The sequence below is a fragment of the Diplotaxodon limnothrissa genome, linkage group LG18, assembly GCF_057381915.1.
Source record: "Diplotaxodon limnothrissa isolate DT_005_m linkage group LG18, D_limnothrissa_male_GT1.1, whole genome shotgun sequence".
NCBI lineage: Eukaryota > Metazoa > Chordata > Actinopteri > Cichliformes > Cichlidae > Diplotaxodon > Diplotaxodon limnothrissa.
Window position 1 is genome coordinate 3,658,951 of NC_140613.1, and position 15,825 is coordinate 3,674,775.

Consider the following 15,825-nt stretch of genomic DNA (forward strand, 5'->3'; position numbering starts at 1 on the left):
CTATCAAACAAACGAATCCATCAATGATCTGCACTGTCTGAACTAAAGCTTTTCTTGATGTGAAGCTATTATTTTTAAAGGTTTCCAAAGCCAAAAGAACGATTCAAACAAAGTTTCAACCGTCTAAACATGCAGTTAAGAATCAGACCTCCTCTTGTAAATTCCACAGATTCCCTGCTAATCCTCCACAAACACAAAAGAATAGGGGAATTCTAGTCATTTCATATCCAGCTGTTAACCCTAAGGAGAAACGCTGTAGAAACCAGTGGCAGTAAACTTGACTGGTCAGCAGGTATTAAAGTCCTCTCAGGAACTCCTCGCTAAAAAGCATCAATAAACATGCAGCTTTACTGGCCTCCTGGGTGACGGCAGGTGGAGACCTCTGAAACTAAACACTGCACAGCTTACCGTGTTTTCATGAAAGCAGAGACTCTGCTTTTGGTCAGAGAAAGGTCATGCCGTGGCAACATGAAAGCCTGTGTCTTTAGCAAAGGACAAAATATACCAACAGCACCACCTCTGAAATAGTCTATTTAAATACTGTCATAAAGTTACGTTTCTCTGTCTCCCTGAGATTTCTAGAGTGCTGTACAAAAAAAACCAGACGCAGAAGTGGATCCCATTACTCAGTTAGCATTGTTGTGTAGAGTCACAAGATTGGATTGATCTGAAACCTAAAAGCGAAATAATTTAAAAGGAGAGAGTTCTAATGTTTTTAGGTTACATGAAGCAGTTTCTTGGGTTTTAATTCAGTTATTTAGATGATTCTGTTATGCAGTAATAGCATAGGTGTGGTTAGGATCTGTTGAGGGTCAACAACAAATTAAGATGCCCTTTGCTTTGTAAATTATCAGTTTAAAAAAAGAAATGTAGTAGGTTGTATATAATGGTCCCATTCATGCAATATCATTGATGACAGAAAATCACTGATTAATTGTTTAGAGACAAATGTATAAATGTCATATTTTGATTCAGAGTCTTCAGCAAACTTTTCTTCTTCCTCTGCAGGGCGACCGGGTGTGGTTACGGGAGGATGAGCAGTTCCTTCCCAGCACCGTGTCCTCTTGCTCCGGAGGTGTTGTTGTCTTTGCCACTGACTATGGCCAGGTAAGAACAACTATAGCAGGTAACACTCGAGTAACTCTACTGACTGTTAGTGCCAAATAATGAGCTTCTCTTAGCAGACATACATGTTCATTATGGAAGTAAAAGTTTAGCTGGACCTCTTTATATCACCTAGCTGTTAAAATGAAGTCTGTGCCTTTTAGGCTATAAGGTGAGACTTCCTTAGCAGTGGTGGTTCCCTGCTACTCTGATTTGCATTGGTGTATGTCACATGTTATGTCAAAGATTGGCCCGGAGATCCAGTGTTTAAACACGAGTTAGATGACCTATGTAGTACTTTTAAAATATGAAGTAAGAGGTGTAAAGTGCATCAAGGGAGCAAAAACTCACAGAACACAACAGGTAGAATGACCTTTTTGGCCCAATTTGCTTAAACTTAACATTAAATTTGGATGTAGTAAAATAGCACATCCTTAAAAAGCAGGTATAGTCCAAGGTTAAATTTTGGATTCTGAGGGTTACATTTCTTTGAGTGTCCTTCCATCCTACTGGGACAAAACATTAAGTCTATATGCCTGTTTGCTTAGCAGACAAGAAGCATTCCCATCTTTCCCACACCTGTTCTGTTGCTGATAAGAAAGCCCAGGCTTAGCGAGATCTTCCCATAATTTGGGATAAGCTCAAAATCCCTAAACTCCATATGGCTCTGCATAACATCTTTGAACCACATGTTTTCAAAACAGTGGATATGGAGGATGTAGGGCAGATGGAACTGGGTTTACATTGTTTTGGGTTGATTATTAAGAATTAACATGCCTCAATCAATCAAGGAGGTTTTGACGTTAGATTTGAAAACATCTTCTGTGAGCTGTTTTGTTCCATAGATTTGGACTGAAGTGTCACGAGTACCCAAAAAGTTGGTTTCTGCACACAATGGTGGTCTATTGACTCCAAACATTAAAGTAATCACTTTAAAGACAGCCAAAGGTGCCAGCATCATGTGGTGTCAACAAACCAGAGCACATGTAAGAGCAGCATTTGGCTGGCTTCCTGTAGATAGTCACACCTCTGTTCTCATCTGGATTGCTGGGTGTCTAACCAACTTTCTGTTGCGTTTCTTTATATAGGCAGATCGAAACAAAAAGTAGACCCTAATATTATTTTCATTGTTTGTAGTATTAGTTGGGATGGGATACATTTGTTAATGTGAAGGTACCTTTTAGGACAGGAGTGTCGAACTCCAGGCCTCGAGGGCCGGTGTCCTGCAGGTTTTAGATCTCACCCTGGGTCAACACACCTGAATCAAATGGTTAGTTCATTAGCAGGCATCTGGAGAAGTTCAAGACATGTTGAGGAGGTAATTTAGCCATTTGAATCAGCTGTGTTGAATCAAGGACACATCTAAAACCTGCAGGGCACCAGCCCTCGAGGCCTGGAGTTCGACACCTGTGTTTTAGGATGTTGCGTTGGCAGATGAATGAATTTAATTGTATGATTGTTTGAGTAACTGAACTACAGCTTGCAAACTGAGACAACTTCTTATGGCTGATGTCCACATGTTGGTGTGGAGACATCGGTCACGCCACTATTTGGAACACTTAGACTTTACTCCATTTCCCTAATGCCAAATTTGGCAACTGATCATTACCCAATCCACATTGCACCAGACACCAACAGCCCATCCTGCAGGAAGTTGGTCTACAGGAGCTCAGACCCATGCAGCTTATTTGGGGTCGGCTTTTCTCCACCTTTGAGCCCCTCCAGATTGTGTGGGGCCGTGGCATGGCATGGTATCTTGTTCATGCGTGAGGGAAGAGCCAAGTGGGAGACTGATAGGTGGACTGGTGCAATATCAACAGTGATAAAGAGATAAGGTGAGGAGCTTGATCATAGCCAGTTGTGGTGGTTCGGATAATTGACATTGCGTCAGTGATAACTAACTTGACGTGAACTTTCTGTCTTCTGTTAGCTGAATCGTTGACCAGGTAGTTCAGGTATGTCAGCTTTTTTTCAAGAAGGTTCTCGTCCCTCGGACACGCTTAAACTGAAACTGCTTACAGTCTTTCTACACTAGTAGTTCTAACCAGAACCAGCAGCAGGAGAAGAACTAAATGATTTGTCATTTCACTGAACTCACGCAAGTGTGGGGAAGTGAAACTGCAAAAAAAACCTGAATCTGGAGAAAAAAAAGTGCTTAAGAAAAAGGAAAAAAGGTGGGCTTGTCTAAACTAAACCCTAACAAGCCAAACCGTGGGTCACAGAGTCATTATAGAGGAACCTTTTTAGGAATTGAAAGAGTCCAGGATGTTTAATATCTGCAGTCTTCCACATGTTTGTGCTTCAGTGAGTTCCACTGCCACCTATTCTCCTGTTCAACCAAAGCCTTTAAAATCAGGCCAACAAACAATAACCTGTGCAAGCTGTTTGGGTGGATTTACTCTGCACTACCCTCCTGTGCTGACAGCTTTAACAAAGACTTCCTGTGTAGCCAGTGAGCAGCAGAGGGTCACTACCAGAGGACAGCCGCTAAATGTGAGTGCTGAGGGATTTAGGGTCATGTTGAGCTGAAGTATTGTCCTGAAGATTTACTGGCAGATTAAGGCATTCTTATCTCCTGGCCTCTGCTCGTTCAGAGAGTCTGTTAGACCTGCCGTCCACTGAAGCTAATGACTCTCCTCACCACAGTAAAAAATGTCAACTAGAGGATGGAGGGGTCCGTCTCTCTTTACATCTGTCGCCTCAGGAGTCCACGTGAACTTGGCGTTCTTAAAACTTGTAATGTGTTTCCAGCAGGTCAAAGTTTTCTCTTACTGAGTGAAAAATCTCTGCTTTTCCACATCTACATGATAAATTAGCACGAAACCTTAACAAAGCTATCCGTGGATCAGACAGATCCTACAGATATAGGAGACACTTTGGTTTGTTATTTGTTTTTTGTAGTGCCACCATTCATGCTCCCCTCAGGATGAGTTGTAATGGTTTTATATCCAAGTAACTCGAAATCTTTTCTTCCCTCTTACAAGCCATTTTTCATTATTCCAAGTAATAAATTTCAGCCCGTAGCATGCTAACTGACTCGCTGCTTTGGAGCCTCACAGTTCAAACAAATTATGCTTTGTGGTGATAAAGTTGTCTTTGTTAATAAAGTTTTCCTCGTATTACTCATCTTACCTGTACCTTCACTTCCTGTACCTGTTTCTTCTCTTGTGTCTTTCTCTTATTTTTTTTTTCCAATACATCCATCTCTGTTGTCCATTTAATTTTTCTTTATTTTTTAAAATTAAATTCTTTTTTAAATTGTTTTATTTTAATTCTCTAATCATTTGATAATTTAACTTGTTTGGGTTTTATTTTCTCTCATTTATTTTTGGGATTCGTTTTTTTTTTAAATGTTAAATGACTCTTTAATCCTTATTTTTCCTTCGATCTCTTCATTATTCCTTGGGTTCCCACCTGTTTCTTATTTTTCTCTCTTCCATCCTTGTCTTTTTTCTATATTTTCTTGTTATTCATCTTTTTGATTTCCTTTTATTTCTGCTTTTCATATTACTCGTCTTATATCTCCTCTTTCTCATATAGTTTATTTTTCTCTCAGCTCCTTCAGTTGCTGTAAACAGCTGTGATAATCTTATACTAGTAATGGTTACTTATAATCGCTTACTGCACACCACAAACTAGTGTGACTAGCATCAGGAGTGGCCTTCTGTTCCGTCGGCTCTCCTGTAACTAAAAAAAGTGCCTTAAAACAGTATGTGACTGCAGTGTGTGCCCTTGAGCAAGACATCGTACCTCCTTTGTATCATTAAGCGAGTGCTGAAGTCGTGATACAAACAAGTGTGTTTGCATGCATGTCTATTGTCCTTTTGTGCATTTGTGTGAACTCATTCTAATTCATAGATTTAAATATGAAGGTGTGTGTTCGTGTGTGTCTGCCAGTTGTCTGTTGTGTGTAACTGGAGATGAAGGTCACCTGTTCAGCTTCAGCGCAAATGCTGCTCCTTGTGAGGAAATCCAAAGCTGACGAGTCAGAAACACGTTACTGCAACACTGTTAACATCACAGTGGCTACAGAGTGAACGCTGTGGGCTCATAAGTTACTGAAGTGCTTCACTAGTACAAGTACAACGCTGCACGCTTTCTGATGGTTTTTAAGGCTTAAAGAATAAAAGTGTGTTATTGGAGTGGAGTTGTATTTAATTATTATTATTATTTCCCAAAATTAGCCAAATATAAAATTAGCCCAACCTGTTGCTTACAGCACTGTGCACATGTGTACACGTGTCATTTATTCCTATTGCACATGGTCAAACAACAATCTTTGAATGTTTCTTTCTCCTTTTTTTGAAGTAATGCAAAGACAACATACTGCGTTTAATTTTCTGTCAGCGTTTAAGCACCCTGCTGCTAAATGTGTCCTTTTTCTGTTACTTCGGTGTCACTTACACTTAGTGACAAACAACAAACTATTGAACTAATTGGAATTAGTGTGTTCAGCCTGAGTGTAATCTAGCTGCTAAAGCCATTAAATCTGCTGAGCTCTTAATCCTGAGGATAAATTTAGTGACACCAGACTCGGGATAAAATTCAAACTTTTATTCCTTCTACCCAGAGAGAATAATGAAGCTTTGAGTGGCCTTCAGTGGTTAAAGTGCTGTTAAATGTTAGAGAGAGTGTGTGTGTGTGTGTGTGTGTGTGTGTGTGTGGACACCTTTCTGTCAGAGGTTGCAGAGTTCCTCTCGTCTTGCTCGGGTTTCAGTGTTTTTGACGGTGCAGACAGTCTCCTCCTCCTTCACTGACTGCAGGACAATACAGGAGGAGATGAATGGTGATTCAAAGAGCAGCTGCTGCTTTTGATGATGATGAAAGGTGGGGGAGTGAAGCTGGAGGAGAGTGGATGGTTACCTGTTCAACTCGCTGACAGAGCGAGGGGCCGGGGGGCTCCGTTTTCCCTCCTAACAACACATAATGAAGAGTTTCATTTCCCCTCTCCTGACAAACTGATTACTGGCACGAAAAGTCAGAGTGATTATTAAATGTTACTGAAGTAATTAGCCGCCTGCAGCCTTTTGGTGTCTGTTAACACACAGACTCAGTCTGATGTTCAGACATTTTAGGTCCTAATGCTGTTTCATTAAGGCTTTTGTTAACCCACACCTGTTCTAATAGGTGTGGGTGCAAAAACAATATAAATACTAGCAGCATAGAACTACCTGAACTAGCTCTGGGCTAGCTGTTATCTCGGACATTTGGCGGGCACGTCTCCACTCCCCCTGATTTAAAAATTTGTAGATTAAACATCCAAGAAGCAAAATCACCTGAGAGGATTTGTCAGACTCCCCATGGAGACTACATGCAGTAGTATCAAACAACTATAAACACCACAGTGGAAATTCCCTGTTTTATAAACTGAAGCTAAAGATAAGAAGCAGATAAAGGCTTTTAAATTGTTTTTAGTCTGGGAATTACACCTTTGACTCATATCCTTTCATCGTGGTAATTACAGCCATGTGGCTCGCCAAACTGATAGAAAAAAGTAGGAAAATTTCACATAAGCAAAAAATAGAGAAAAAGTAAGTACTAAAGGCTATATTATAAACATATAGCCGGGATAAAATGATTCAGAAGCCCCTTGTTTTGCTTTATGAAAAGATATTGGCAATATTTCAAGTAAAAAAAGTAGCAAATTAAAAAAAAAATTATTGGGGTCATTTGAGACTTTCAGAGCGAGCTACTGGCCGATAATCTGACGAAATCTGCACTTCTCTTAGAGAACAGGCCATGGAATAAGTATCACCATGATGGGTGATGGACCAGTCGAGGGGAAAATCCTTCGCTGCTAATTTTAAGTTCCTCTCTAATTGCCTGAACGTAAAGTGAATTCACTTTCCGGATCCATCTAAGCAAAAACAACAGAGTTTATCCGGTTTGATCCAGGAATAGAGCCTGTTGATCCAGGAGTACAGCAGTGACCCCACCCCTGCATCCTCCTCGCGTGCAGTGATGCTGTGTAATGGCTTTGTTTCACTGAGATTTACTCCTGTTAGCATCTGTCACTATAGGCTTAGCGCTCGGGCCCCCGTGGCTTTGTTTTCAAGGCGTGGACCTCCACGAAGACAACTGAACCAATTAGAAATCTAATTGGGTCATTGTGGATGAACAATCTGTGCTCTCCTAGTGCTACAACCGTAGAATACTGTTCATAACATAAGAGGTTGCCATTTTCCATCCAGGACGGAACCTCTAAAAGGAAAATAAGGAAAGAGATGGTATTTAGAGCCATATATATATGCTCAAGGTTTTTGGGGTGTTAAAAGGTGGATTTTTTCTAACTTCATTGTGTAACATCTTAGTTGAAATAAGTACAAAGTGAAAAGGTGAAGGTGAAGTTGTTACCTGACAGATAAAGGTGTGTAAAAAGTAAATACCTGCCCTTAAGGTTCAGGGCTCGCATGTTTGACTGCTGGCTATAAACAGTGTTTACATTGGACTAGTCTAACAAGTCTGTTCACCGTACAACAGTTTGCCTCATAGGGAAAAGCAAATAGTTTGAAATGGCATTCATATACGCATCTTTCTTTCTGAGGTTTCCCAATTCCTTTACTTTGGGATAGCGATGCCTTTTATTGTACACATAAAAGTTAAAAAGCCCAAAGCCCATGCCAAACTGACGTATACCGAGTGTTGAGCTAGTTTAGTCAACATCCTTGAGCAACTCCCTCATCTGAGGCAGTCAGCATTTTAATGTGGCCGAGTAAAGAAGCTCTTGTTTTCTCAGATGTTTGCTGTCAGACAACAAAAACGAAGGGAAACAGCCACATCCCGTTATGACCCATAGAGAGTAGAGCTCTGCACTCCTAAAATCCTGATCTTACGACTGTGATTGTGATCTGACAAACTCACCATTCACACGAGTTATGATCTCTTGGAAAGTTACAGAATGACGAGGCTCAACCTAAACCTTTCTGCCCCGGGAATGATTCTTAAAACTTGGAAATGAGTTCATATTTGTACCTTTACTGTTCTCTCATGTTGAAGTCAGTTTGAATTAGTTTTTGTTGGAGGCCTGAAATAAAGTTTGTTTAACGCAGACCTTTAGACATGAATTCTGAAGCTGCTGTTTGTCACAGAAAAACGTTTTGCTAAGAAGTGGCTAAATTAAATTACTCAGGTTTTTGGGGAAATTTAACATCATGCAAAACACACTAAGGCTACGTTCACACTGCAGGCGAAAGCGCATCAAATCCGATTTTTTTGACCCTATGCGACCCATATCCGATCATGCTATGACAGTGTGAACGGCGCAAATCCGATATTTTCAAATCCGATCTGGGTCACTTTCGTATGTGGTACTGAATCCGATACATATCCGATGTTTTAGAAAGCGACTGCTGTTTGAACGGTCAAGTCGCATTAAATCCGCCTTTTACGTCACCGACACAAGACTGAAGCCAATTATCAGCGCCAGAGAAGCGCCCGAGAAGACATCGCGAACGCTTCCTGGCCATCCAGTGTAGATGTCAGTGAAACTGTTGGGAAGACAACGTAAACATTTTATTTGTACTGTATAATCTGCAGATTCTGACAGAAATCTACAGCTATCCTTTGAAGCACCGCTCCTCTCTTAAACGGCAATAAGGATCATTATTAGGTTATTTACATTATTATGTAAATAACAAAATAACTTAAAGCAAAAATTGGGAAACGTGAAGACCGAAGTCTTTATATTAAGGGCCATCAGTCAAACAATACTGTTGCTCTGGGTCTAAACAGAGCGCGTTGTGTGTGACATCTTCTTTTGCGCATGCGGGCCGCTTTGAGCGTTCACACTAGAGAGCGTTTGCTGTCGCATTTTATTTGTAGTGTGAACGAGCAGACAAAAAAATCGGATTTGATCAAAAAATCGGAATTGAGCATTAAGACCTGCAGTGTGAACGTAGCCTAAGGATGCTTCATACATTTATAGCCCAACATTAGTGCTGAACTTATTATGATTAGTGTTGACATTTTGTAAAGATCATCTTGAACAAACCTGACAGACTTCAAGACGACACCAACAGATGAATAACTGAGAAACTTAAAGACAGGAGCGCTATAGCTGAGGGTTTCATATATAGTTTGAAAACAGGTGCTACAGGAATGTATGGGGGGATGTCAGAGACATGTCGAAGTTAGTAAAATAGAAGTCATGGAAACTGCAAGTGAGGTGACTACAGAAGTGTAAACCTCTTTCAGTTTAGCTTTCGTTACCAGAAGTCAAAGTATTTTGACTTATGTGGTGTTCTGACCTGGAGTAATGAACCCGTCTGAACATGCCGGCAGGTTTTGAACGGCTCTTGGACTCGATCACGTTTCATCCATCTAAAGGAAAAACACATTTGAGAGATGAACTGAATCCCCTGAAGCGTCACCGAGAGAGGAATGTGAGAAATGAAGCCTGGCAGGATGCTGAAGGGCAGTTTTGGTGTTAATGTGTGTGTGGGGGTGGGGGGTCAGATGTGATCGACTCCTCAGACAGAGACTTGTTTTCTTCTGGAAGAGTCCCTCGGCCTCAGCGGGTCACCGAATGGCTTCAGGGCCCCTCTGCTGTTTGAGTTTGTGTGTGTGGATACGCTGAGATGGCTGGTTCATAAGGGTCTCATTTTTATTCTTGGTAACAATAGTTTATGTGGACAAAAGAAAGAATTTAAAGTACACGGCATCTTTGTAACGTCTTTCTGTAATTTTCTGTTACGTTGTTTTTCAAATTTTCAAATGATGGAATATTCACTTCATTATTTATGTTTTTTCCAGCCTATTGAAACCACAAGCCAACTTTTTCCTCTTTTGGTATCCTATAAGCTACGGCTTTACCATTTCCCAGAATGACCTTTGGAGTGGTGATTGTTTTAATGTGGTGAATATGCAAACTCTAGCTCGTCTCTAAAGCCGTTTTCACATGAAGTCAGCACTCCCTGAATGTTTTTAGGATTTTTAGGCTTTGGGCTTCATGTAATTCCAAAGTGTACGGTGAAGATAAGGTCTGAAGCAGTTAAAGCACCAGCTACACCTGTAGTGTAAACAGTTTTAATGCTTGACCAACATTTTTGAGCTTGTGAAATAAAAGTTCTTCTTTGTACTGCAAGTTTTGTTGTAGCCTTAAAGTTCTTGTTGATTAACCAGCAGAACCACATGTGAGAATGGAAACATTTTTACATTAGCTGGTCTTTAATGTGCCGGCTTGTTCTTGTGTGAAATGTGTTGAAGTCCAGTATTCACTCTTTTTTTTTTTTTAGCTCGTATATTGGTCGGTAACATCTTGAGCTTTTACTGCTAAATGTCTCATTATGTTCAGCACTTTGTTTCCAGTAGAGGCCGTTGTTGGAAGAGAGGATGATAAAATGTGCTGTAATGCTCTGTATCCCGAAGTTCTGCAATAACTGAAATGCTGCATTATTTCACCTCGTGTGTCATTGCTAAAGGTTACTGAAATATCTGGGAAATGCCCCGTTCATGTGTGTTGCTGAAAATACTTCGTGGTTTGGTTGTTTGGAGAAAAGGCTGAGACAGCAGAGGGTTTGGCTGCTCTGCATTTTCCATCCCAAAGCCAACTAGACTTAAAGTCAGATGGAGTAATACCTCACTGATGAATTTATAGCAGTTAAATAAAAGCGATTACCAACAGAGTCCAGCAGTGAGGACAGTTTTCTACTTCAGAATCTGATAGTTGTCTTCTGAAAGATGCCCAGACCTTCCTGCAGTGATGGGTCATTATTTTGAGCACATCTCCCTTGGTGATCCTGCAGGCTGCAACTCCCTGCAGAGCAGTGATAATTGGAGGTCTGCCCTAAATTAACCTCTCTGTCTCTTGCTTTTCACAACTGGACCATCGTGTGGCCTTAAACAGTTGGCACTACTGACCGACTGTAGAAAGCTGCTTAGAAGAATGGCCTCTTTGTCGAAATGCTGAAGAGATTTAAGCCTAGATTTGTTCCTTCTGTGTTTACTTTTCTATTTGGATTTCATTTTTATTACAAATAATTCCAGAAGACTAATTGGAGGTGAAAAAAGTTAATAAATATAATATTTTAATACAGAAATGGTCAAAAATAGTATATGGTTAATAGGAGAACCTTTTAACGGATTAGTCCTACAGGCACGGACGGCTTTGGACCCAATGGCTTGGATGAAATGTCCTTTCTTTCTGATACTGCTATCAACGTTGTGACTTCTGCATGATGTTCAGACTCAAGTTTGTGGTCTGACCATGAAGGCCAAATCAATTTTTAAGGAAAGATACTTTACCAAAGAACACGGATGAGAAATTGTGGCTTTCCAACAAGCAGAAGTCATGACATCACACGTTACATGTTTCAGCGCTCAAATGTCCGCTTAGTCTTCGTCTCTCTTCGCTATAACAGACAGGTGTGTCTCCGGCTTATTTGCATGCATAAATTCACATTCTGAACAACAAATCTCCACGAGAAGCCTTTGTGGTGGTTGAGGCCTGATGTCCTTAACTACAGTGTAAACATGCATCAGATCTCAACAAACTGAGTCTGTTTGGATTTTGCACAGTTAGTTCAACCAAATAATAATAATAATAATAATAATAATAATAATAATAATAATAATAATAATAATGAAATAAATGGATGGTGGGTTGATCTGTGCACCAATCCTTTAAGGATTTGATTAGCTTGAGTTCTTCAGAGTTAAATGTAGTGTTTGATCAGGCTTTTAAGGCTGTCTGATGATGGAAACCAACAATTTATACATTTATGCAAAGAGTGAACTTAATTTGCCCTCCAAACTGAATCACAAGCAAGATAGAAAGTTGGCTTTTATCTCAGTAATAGTTTTATGAAACACACAGAAGACTGAACATAAGGTGGAAGTAATACAAGTTTAGAAAACTTTGGTAATTAAATGACAGACTGAGTTTCATAATGGTTTGAAAATGCAGTGGGGTATTTAACAGCTATCACTAGTTTTGACGAGACGTTGCAGGACGAGAGTTTAGTCTCGAGAAGCTGTTCGGCCTTGTCCTCAGACACATGATAAGAAGACATCTACTGATGGCTGCCCTTGTCCAGCTCCAGATTTCATGTAGTCTACAGGCTCAGGGTCAGGTTTATCACAACAAGCCTTGAATTATAAGCTGTGAGGAATTACAATACTTTTACATGAAACCTTCCAGTTAAATGCTGCCACCTGCAAAATAATAGCAGCTTAATGGAGGTGTATTTTCAGCTGGAGGTCTAAAACAAATCTAAGGTTTTCATTTGTTTCTTTGTAGTTTTTCTTTTGATTCACAAAAAAACTAAAGATCCATCTTGTTCAGTATTCTTGTGCACTTTCTCTTTATGCAAAATAAAAGCACCTGTTTTCAAAAGAAGCAGGGATATCTGACCACTGTGACATTTCTTAAACCCTTCAAGAGATTCTCGCCTTGACAGCCATCTCAAAATGTCTCAAGGCATTTAAAAAAACATTTTTAAAGGAGGTATTTTGAAACATTATCTATATTGACCTTTCAATGGAGCATAGAGACTGCATGCACTGAATCAGCAGTCAGTTCTGATAAATGGCTTGCAGCTTTGTCCCTAAATAAAATGTAAACTGCTTTTTCCCCTGGGAGGTAGATTTCTACCATCATCTTAGCTCTTGTGTAATTCACTCATAGATTTTCAGTGTGCTGTGTCTCTCTCATAGTCTGTGCCTCTGGTATTCCTACTTCTCTACCGTTTTCTGAAGTTGTATCTTGCATGCATTGTGTCCTGTCTTCACTAGAATTCATAATCAGTGGGTTTTTGACACCTTTAACCTTTAACATGTGGAAATTCTACATCAAATATATTGTGTTTGCCTGTAACCACCAAACTTTGCATCTCATCCTTTGAGTAACATAAGATCAAAGTTGTCAGACAGAATACTATTCATTGTAAAAGCATACAGTTATTATGGTTTACTTTTGACATCCATAATATCTGCAATTTGTAGAAAAAGAAGTTGTGTTAAGCTGGACACATCGATATTTCCTGTCATGGTTCAGTCATTTTTCTCAGCTGTTTTCTGTTACGCTTCATCATGACTGAGACATGAAACTATGCACCACAACAATGTTTGCTATGTGTTCTTGGAATTTCATGTTTTTTCTCATTCTAGTTTATCCCTGATAAACGCACGTGAATGCAATTTAATTCTAGAACTTTAATCAGAATCAGAATCAGAATCAGAATTATGTTGAGTTTCAAAGTAAAAGGGGGAAATGCCGTCGGCTTTGTTCGATACATCTGGGTTTTCAGAAGTCTGAGCTTTTTAACATTTCTCAGAAACTGCTGTGGTCTGGTGCTCTTGCCTTTATCTGTTCTCGTCTGGCTCATTCTCTCACAAAAGAGCCAAACCGAATGAAATTCAAATCTAAAAATGCACTTGTAAAACTTGTGGTAGAAAACTGGCAGCCTGATGTCCACATCTGGCCTTAAACCAGAAACTAAATGACCTGTGACCAGATCAGACTTTAAGAGGAAGTTGACATGGACCAATTCTGCTATAAAACAGCATCTCAGGAAACTGCTCTGCTGTAGGAATAAATGATTTCCTGTGATTTTTAACATGATTGCCTCTTAGGGGATATATCGCCCCTAAAGTTGGGGAAATAAAGTCTGAGTAAGATGAGGGTTGATTTTATTAATTCTACTTCAAAGATTTCCTGCAGTAGTTCTTTGATCCTCTGCTTTTAGAATGTCAATGTGGATTCATGTGATTATCATTTACGTAGTTTACATATGGACTTTTTCCATTTTCTGACCCAGGTGTACACCTACAAGCAGAATACGCTCACCAGGCAGAAAGTGCAACCCATGCACCGTAGCAGCATCAGAGGGGTGGAGGACATGGCGAGCCTTGAGGACCTTCACGAGGGCGCCATCATGCACAACCTGTACCTGCGCTATAAACAGAAGTACATCTATGTAAGTTTCCTCCAAGCAATACTTGATGAGAACAACACAGTGATTGATTTTTTTTTTGTCCCTGGTGAAAATCCTACATATTAATATGAAGACTGACCATGAATTGAAGCTCAGCTGATCTGCACAACAGCTGACGGTTCCACTAATGCCCTTCAATGCAAGTCTTATTAGTCTCACCTAGCATAATCTGTGCAGGGGGTCTGGCTGCTTCTGGGATTCCAAGAGTGCGAAGGAGTTCTCTCCACATCCACATCAGCATGCTAAAGGGCAGGGAGGTTTTAAGCACACAGCTATTCCATCAAATAAAAATTACCACAGATGGAAATAATAATCTTCTTTTGAGTATGGTGGTCCTGACTGAGCTTCAACAGTTCATCAACATGTGGTTTACTTGCTAAATATTGCTAAATTTGCAGTTTCAGTCCCTGGGATAACTCGGCAGAAGTAATATGAGGCAGGTTACAAAAAACAAAATCTGAACCACTAGCATCAAAAACCAGAACCAATCTGAAGTCCATCAGCGCTATCAGTGCTTGCGTTGACAGCTTGGTTTGTCAAGGTACATTACCTTCATCCATCAGCTCTGCAGCATTCTCCCATGAATATCTTGAGTTGCTCAAACATTGCACAACAGCAGGGATAACCATCTAGAAACGAGCAGGTGAAAGAGATGGTTGGGTCAGAGAGCTTTCCTCTGCTTTAAATCAGTGCCAGGAAATGGGGACGTGAGAGAGCTATTGTATCTTTCTGGAGCTTCTTACTGGTCTGTACATGACTGTAGGATTAATTGACAGTGCAATCAAAGCATATCCCTACATGGATCTTTGGCTCCTCTGGGATATCCTGTCAGAAAAAGTTTGGCTTTCCGGCTCAGATTTATTACAAACGGGACTCAGTTTTCAGGTTTACACAGTGTGAAGCTGATTCAAAGGTTTGGTTATTTAACTTCAAAGAAACACATGTAGAGACCTAGCAGGGTATCGATGAGGGGTTTCCCAAAACACAAACCTGCAGGACAGCTTCTTGATTTAGTTCCTAATGTTCACTGTAAATACAACATAGATTAAACTGATATTTTTGGTGGATTATACATAGACTTTTTGCAAACACTTTTATGGCTTAAAAACCTAATATAGTATAGTATAAATAGAATTTTGGGGTTGATTCTGATTTTCTTCTTTCTATGTCAGCTGTAGGTGGATTTGCTCAAATTCACTAAAGTCAGCTTCTGGTTTTAGTCACTTCCTTAAAACATATATATGAAAAAGCATTTCAAGAATAATAAATCATAGTAGTGGCAGTGCTCATTATTTTAACCCTTTCACACATAGTGGCCACTGCAGTGGGCAGCTAGTCAAAGGCTGTTTTCTTGTATTTGTGTCAGTGTTGATGGCACACTTGCACATAAACCACTACATTGGACACCAATGTGTCCCTCCATACCCTGCCACCCACTGGCTGTTTCATGTTACTATAGATGTATGATGTGTGTCATTGTAATTATTGTTATTTAACCCGTTCATTAAGTATTTTTATTCGTCTCTAGGCATGAAAAGATGAATAAAAATACTTAAGCCAAAAATCCTGATTGAGGTTGTCATAATTCATGCATGACAGTGTTAAAGAATGGCCTAATTATAAAATGTTAAAAGAATGTAAAATAGCTGCATAAATGTAACCATAAACAAATTGCTGTTTCCTACTTAAAAGGGTCTGTTTTTACTTTTTAAAATGCTTTGTAAAACCACATGAACACCTGCCATTGTTCTCTGTGTAAGAGCACACATGTCCCATTTCCCAGCACAGA

General features: G+C 39.9%; 1 protein-coding gene across 1 annotated transcript in view; it reads left to right on the forward strand.

Annotated features, from left to right (window-relative positions):
• Nucleotides 1–15,825, forward strand: part of myo10 (myosin X) — a 128,349-nt gene that overhangs the window by 38,737 nt on the left and 73,787 nt on the right. The window contains exons 2-3 of the mRNA XM_085378810.1: nt 1,009–1,107; nt 13,860–14,018. Coding sequence (XP_085234936.1) covers nt 1,009–1,107; nt 13,860–14,018 — 258 coding nt within the window. The remainder of the gene's footprint in view (nt 1–1,008; nt 1,108–13,859; nt 14,019–15,825) is intronic.